General features: G+C 37.2%; 1 protein-coding gene across 1 annotated transcript in view; it reads right to left on the bottom strand.

Annotated features, from left to right (window-relative positions):
• The window catches only part of LOC107669084 (neuronal membrane glycoprotein M6-a-like), a 17,592-nt gene extending 10,918 nt beyond the window's left edge, over positions 1-6,674 (bottom strand). Inside the window, exon 1 of the mRNA XM_016461189.1 lies at positions 6,490-6,674. Coding sequence (XP_016316675.1) covers positions 6,490-6,526 — 37 coding nt within the window. The 5' untranslated portion in view covers positions 6,527-6,674. The remainder of the gene's footprint in view (positions 1-6,489) is intronic.
• Between the last annotated feature and the right edge of the window lie 747 nt (positions 6,675-7,421).

Below are 7,421 nucleotides of genomic sequence, written 5' to 3'. Positions count from 1 at the left end.
GAATAAACTTTGATTTCCGCTCGCATATGTTCCCACTCAGTGTTTATTTGCCAGTCCTTATAAAACGAGTGCAGGAACTTGCATGATTTACACTGCGAAGAGTTACGAGCATGGTTTGATGGGGCTATTGCTCCCATTTCAGGCGTTGAATGTGAATTATTGAATACTGTCAAACACTGCTATGGTAATGATGCTGTAATGAACCTCAGACCTGGCTATACAGTGGCAAGGGATCAACCTGTTGCCATAGCAACTGCTTTGGATTGCAAGGAGTAAGAATATAGACAGGGTCTGATTATTTGTAGTACTTGATAGATCTATAGGTTTGCAATGTTCAGCATTTAAATATAAATAAACTATATATATATATATATATATATATAGTTGTCTAAAAAATATTGTATTTTAAACATTTTATGTCATATAAAAAAAGTATTACTTAGATGTGTGTTCTTATAATTATAAATAATAAATGTTTATATTCCTGTCATTTTGCATAACAGTATTAGCATTTACACAATACTGCTGGCCCCTTTGATCCTGTTATGAGATTCTATGCACTGTTGAAACCACTGCATGACTCCTGGTTGGCTGAGAGTAATCACATGTTCTGAATCCACCACAAATTGCATTACCTTACAATGCAGCCTTATATTCATCATTCAAGGGTGTTAGGCCATGAAATGGCATTAAGAAATGAATGCAGCTCGCACACTTTGTTAATACAGGGCACTGCATCTTATTTACAATACAAATTCTCACAGGATAACCTCGCTGGCAACTGTACCAATGCAACTCTCTGTTATGAAAGAAACCACATTTCAGTCCAAGATACTAAACTAAACCATTCAATGATGGTTAGCCAGATTAATGGCTAATGTTCACCTGCCAACTACTGGTTCAAAAGACACAGCACATTTTTAGAGAAAACATGAACTCCTTTTGTTTTTTATAACAATACTAGCTAAGACTTTGCAAGTATTTTCTAATAAATATTATTCTGAATAAGTATATGCATCCAAATTAATGTATTAAATTCATATTTTTTTATTAGCATCCTTTATTATTGGATAAAATCTTCAGATTCACTGATATGCTTAATGTAACCATCACATACGCAGTTTAAGATTAAAAGTTTGAGGAGCCAGTCTGACATTTAATTAATTAATCTATTAAACAATTAAACTAAATTAAACTTTCCAGATGAATTTCGCATTAATGCATTCGGCCAAGTTGTTATTGGTTACTAAAACTTGATATAAAACTAGACAGACAGACAGACAGACAGACAGTGTGCGCAAATATGTCTTTTGACATATGACAGACAGATAGACAGATAGATACAGTAGACAGACAGACAGATAGATAGATAGATAGATAGATAGATAGATAGATAGATAGATGTGTGTATGTATATGCATATTTTTATGAAAACTTAAAGCTTAAATTAAACATTTAAACATTGTTTTCACATAACAAAAAGATTAAAACTCGCACTAAAATTAAAATGAAATAAAAATAAAACCCAATTCTGAATTTTAATAATATATATTAACTATAATAATATATAAAATGACTAAAATAACACTGGCATTTGGATATTGTTTTCAGATGTTAAACCACACAAAAGACAGGCCTAACCCTAACAACATAAACAAAAGCACTATCCCGGAGGGACCTCTAATAATAAAGCAATCGCTGCTCCCACTCTGTCGCCCCCACACCTCCCCCCATGTCCCTCAATCACCCCACCCAACCCCAACACCCATCTGTCAGTCTGACAGCCCCAGTGCCACTCCCGCCTCACCCCACCCCCAACCTCCAATTAATCCCTGGGACTGTGGGGTCACTGCGAACCAGTGGTCACCCTGATATCCAGACACGTTCAGAGGTGAAATGTTCTCACAGGCCTCTCAAAGATCGTGCAACAAAAGGCTGTAGTCGCTAATGCTAATCCGCACCACAGAAGGGAGAGAGAAAGGGAGAGTAAAGGGATAAGAGATTGCGAAAGTGGGAGTCAGAGAGACAGGCAGATGGAGAGGAAAACAGATGCAAGTGTTGGTTAACATGTAGTGAAATTATTTTTATGAAAATACTTTTATACTCCCCATTCATAACCAGCTCAATCGGGCCTCTTCGGCCTTTGTTTTAATAGAATTTGAATAATTCGTCAATTTAAAGTGATTAGCATTTCATTACCCCAAATGCCGTTTTTTCTATCCAGATAAAAATAATTCAAATTCAGTTGAACTCAGTCACATCAAGTGGCTACATGAGGGGCGCTGTGTCTCGATCGCCGGCCCCTCCCTGAAAGCACGCGGGTTTCATCACCGCACGTCTACGCCGCGAATCTGCGCATGTTTAATCAACCAGCAGGGTTGCCATGGCGATGGAGGTGCGGGCCCTAAGAATGGGCCGGGCCTGTGCGCGCACCATGACCCACTTACAGTGCCGTGTGTCAACACATTCAGAGGCAAACGGGCTGAATGGGAGACACATTTACAAGGATTACGGGGGGGAAACACAGTCCAGCATCCAACACAGCAGGAACGGCCAAGACTACATGACTTCATCCAAACCCGCTGCTGCTGCTGGGGCCGCTAGAAGATTCTCACACTTTCCTCCATACCTTCTCTCAGCAGAAAGGAACCCATTTAGTCTCCATGCACTCTTAAAAATAAAAGTTCGTTATGGTGCCATGAAGAACCTTGAACATCCATGCACCCTTTCAAATGTAGAAAAGGTTCTTTATACTCGAAAAAGGTGCTTTAGATTTTTAAAATGTGACCCTGGACCACAAAACCATAATTTTTTATGATAAGGGTCAAATTTTTTTTTTAATTGAGATTTATACATCAGCTGAAAACTATAAGCTAAATAAATAAGCTTTCCATTGATGTATGGTTTGTTAGGATAGGACAATATTTGGCCGAGATACAACTATTTGAAAATCTGGAATTTGAGGATGCAAAAAAATCAAAATATTGAGAAAATTGCATTTAAAGCTGTCCAAATGAAGTCCTTATCAATGCATATTACTAATCAAAAATTACGTTTTCATATATTTACAGTAGGAAATTTACAAAACATCTTCATGGAACATGATCTTTACTTAATATCCTAATGATTTTTGGCATCAAAGGAAAATCGATAATTTTGACCCATACAATGTATTGCTGGCTATTTCTACAAATATACCTGTGCTACTTAAGACTGGTTTTGTGGTCCAGGGTCACAAATGTTCTTTAAAATGGTGCACTGAAAGGTTCTTTGGTGAACCAAAAATGGTTCTTCTATGGCATCACTGCAAAAACACCCTTTTGGAGCGTTTATTTTTAAGAGGGTAGTATGTTGTTTGTTTGTATCTGGATTATAAATACACCAATTGTGAAGAAAATGTCATACTTGTAAAATATTCTACACTGTAAAATAGTTCCCAATGTACCATGATAATAAGGAATTTTTTCTATTGATTTTTCACAGGCCTCTTAGCCTTATTTTTGAATCGTATTGCATTGTGCTGTGATTTAGGGTTGAAGGAAATGTCTGTAAACTTAATGGAAAACTATCTAAAGAACCTGCTTCATGTTCCATTCTCTGTTCTCATGGTCATTTGGCCTGTTGAAAACAATAGGGAGAACAATAGTGCATAGAATTCACTTTCTTTTAATAGCCATGATGCCGTTTTGAGGTCAATTATAGTGAAACTTCAGTGTCCCTGAGAGGTTTGACTGGAGTATGGGAACAATAGGAGTGTCCAGATTAGAGGGTTGCCTCTGGATCTCACAAGGTTGTGTATATGAAAAACAGGAAGGAAATGGGATTGCCAGATAACTTGAATCCCACGGAGGTATAGAATTCAATCAAGCTTTCATTTCCATTTCAACATCGCAGTTTAAAACAATGTGGTGCTTCACAGATCCATCACACCTCAGAGAAAGGATCAAGACTGAATGGAATATACAAACAAATTCTATTAATCCTAGCGTAATGCATCAGCCAATCACATTTCACATTTGATATTAATAATGAAACGGGTTTGATACATGCTGAGCTGCTAAAAATAGTACAAGAGGCATAACAACATGCAATAGTGTGCATAAAAAATCTCTTATAAGTGAGTGTGTTTACATGCACAGTACAACAAAATATAGGTATACTATCAAAAATCAACTCAATACCATGCAAGAAAACTTTAACATAACATTGTAATATTGCCCGGTTTCTGTCAGGTTCTGATGTCAGAATGTAAACAGACATGCGCATTGAACTGGCAGCCAAAACACCTGTGAGGTAATGGGCAAAAATCTGTGTGCTAAATCGTGTATCAATATTTAGATTGTTACAAACATGTAAATTCCCTCACACTGTATCATTCTATGTATCATCAACTCACTTTATGAGTGTCTCTTATCAGAATCTTATCAGCAGATGATGTTACACAGTCAATAGGGACTGATAAGAGCCCATCTAACAGACTGAACTCTGTCTACAGTGGCGATGACAGAAATTTGCAGGAAAAAAACATAAATAAAAGATGAGGAGTGGGATGTATCTGTGTGTGTTAACGTCCTAATGTCCTCTAATCCAATAATCATGAGAGGTAATGAAATGTCCATTCTCCCATGAGGCCGCTTAGTTCCCCACTCCATCTATTGTGCAGTGGTAGGGTCAGAACACCGGTCAATGCACGTCTGTGAATACTACAGCTGATTATGAGATTGATGGTTTTCTGTTGTGGAGTTAAGAAATATGTGTTGCAGTTATTGTAGCATTAGTAAGTATTATGTGTTAGGTCAACAGGCACTGAATTAGGGAATTTGGCATTATTTTTTTGTTTTGTTTTGTTTTGTTTTGAATAAATTGTAAAGTATTCCTGTAGCTCAAACAGAATTGCATGGTGCTAACAATGCCAAGGTAATGGGTTCGACTTATAAAAAACAACTTGTTAAAAAAAAAAAAAAAAAACGTATAAAAAAAGTGAACCTTAAATGCAAAGTTGCTTTGCACAAAAAGGTTGGCCAAATGCATAAATGTAGATGAAAAAATGTTGGTCACCTAAAATGTTTTTCTTAACAACAACAATAATAATAACATTAAAATATTTATGAATTTATAAACTAATTAACGTTCATCAGTCAAAGTTTTATTAAGTCTTGCTTTTTGGCATTCCCAAATTCCAACAGATCAATTTGGAAATCTCACTCACATATGTACATATGAAAATATTAAAGAAAAAACATGTCAAATGAGACATGCATCTTATACTAGACTTGCATTTTTATCAAGAAGTTCATCAGGTGCACTTTACGGACAATAAGCATTTCCTATATAAACAAAACAAACAAAACATCTAGCTATATGCAAAACAACTTAAAAATATAGAAAACATTTTTTTTATTAATGTTTACAGATTTTATGCATTTGTGAATTTTTTATCAAATTATTAGACGCATCCAATCATGGCATCTATTGGTTCAACAAATCAAATAAACAATAAATACAATAATAAAACACCAAAGCACCCCAGCAGGTTGAGCATAAATCAGTGATTCTCTCATAGTTCATGTGTTAAATATCACACAAGCCCACTGACAGTCTAAGCACAGCAGACCTGACATGGCTGCTATCATCACACTGCTTTAGAAGGGAGGAGGGGAAAATCGCTGAAATATAAAGAGCCATCATAGATGGAGCGAGAGGAGGAGGAAGAGAGTTCCGAAGGCTGATATTTTGATTATTTTTATTCTCTTTCTTTCGGCTCCTCGCCATGCAGTCGTTTGCAAATATTTCTCTATAGACCACCAAAGAAAAAAGACATACAGTGATTTCCACCCTGAGCTCGAAAACTCAGCCCCTGCAAATGGTGGTATTATAAATAGCAAGCTCCCGCTCACACAAAGCAAACAAATGCTCCTGCACAAAACTGAAAGACCAAGCCAAAAAATGAAAGAGGGGAAACAATGGCTGAATTAGGATGATTATTTAAATGTCTACTGCATGCAGAAGACGGTTCTCCCGTCTGTCTCAGCCTCCCTCAGACAGACTGACAGAAATGCGCGGCAAACAAAGACAGACCCATCAGATTGTTCACACACACACACGCGATCCATCCCCTGCACACACCCCTCTACAATCATTGCCCTATCGAAAATCTAACAATTTTTTTTTTTTATGTAAGCATCATATCTGCTAAACCATGTTATTTTCATATATTTCAAAAACGAAAAAATCATGCATTGCATCACAGTGCTTGCATGAAATACATCAACGGTGAATTCATTAAAAATTTGAATTGAAAATATGTCAGAATACACTTCTTCCCGCATGGAAAAAAATAATAACCTATATTCTGATAGTGTTCATAACCTCGTTTTATAATCCACAAGATCAGAGACAATGAAAAGCAGTCGGGGATTAGGCAAAAAGGTAAACAACACACTCGGAAAGATGGATGAGAAAACAATGGAGAAAAAAGCATTCCATTACCCTTCTGGGTCTGTTCCTCATCCATGTCCTCCTCCATGTTGCCTTGTCCTCTGATTTCAGGGGTCTCTACAGCGGTGACCAGTGTTGCGCCTGTGGGTTTAAAGTCCGCTCTTTAAACGCCTTCCCTTGCCTGCTTACCACAATAGAGGCTGAGGCTGGCTCTCAATGCACAAGTCTCTCTCTCTCTCTCTCTCTCTCTCCCCCTCTCTCTCTGACTCTCACTCCCTCCTCCCTCTCTTCACTCTCTCGCTCCTGCTACTACCCTGTTCCTCATAGAGGAGAGCTGCTGTCAACACCGAATTTTTTCAGTTGACTTCTCTTGTGTGAGGAGGTTGAGTGTGGCATCTCAGTGCAGGCTTGTGCAAACCAGTGAGTGTTAAGACATTCAGACCTCTATATATTTCTATATATTTGTTTATACAAGGTAACACAAGCTCAAGTGCGGGATACAGAAACAACAAATCCACAACCACCCAAAACATGGAGCACACTTGGTGAACAGAGAGAGGTGGGGTTTTAGGGGAGTCAAGCACCAAGCCAGTAAAAGCCTTCTCTTTACACCCCTCCTCTAAAAGAATGGTTAATGCTGGTTATAGCTCTGCTGCATTAAACTCAAGATTAAAAAAACCAAGAAATAATCAATTTGTGTTTTATCTGATAATTACCCTATATAAATAGTATAGTAAATATATAGTTGGTGCACTACCACAACATTCTCAACTTTATTTAGGAAGATAGGTCATATTTATACAAACATTATCAGCCTGGACATCCAATCAAAGTACTGTATTCATGAGTTATATGTTACCTGATTATAAGGTTTAAGTAAGATGTGCATATGTCTAGCTGTCTAGTTTTAGTTCCTTACTCGAACTAGCATCAGCAGTGTGTATGTGTAAAAGAGGAAGTATGAAGCATACCTGAGAGATAAA

The sequence above is a fragment of the Sinocyclocheilus anshuiensis genome, unplaced genomic scaffold (genome assembly GCF_001515605.1).
Source record: "Sinocyclocheilus anshuiensis isolate Anshui unplaced genomic scaffold, SAMN03320099.WGS_v1.1 scaffold124, whole genome shotgun sequence".
Taxonomy (NCBI): Eukaryota; Metazoa; Chordata; class Actinopteri; order Cypriniformes; family Cyprinidae; genus Sinocyclocheilus; species Sinocyclocheilus anshuiensis.
The sequence above is the reverse complement of the archived record's forward strand: the minus strand, read 5'-3'. Positions and strand labels throughout refer to the sequence as shown.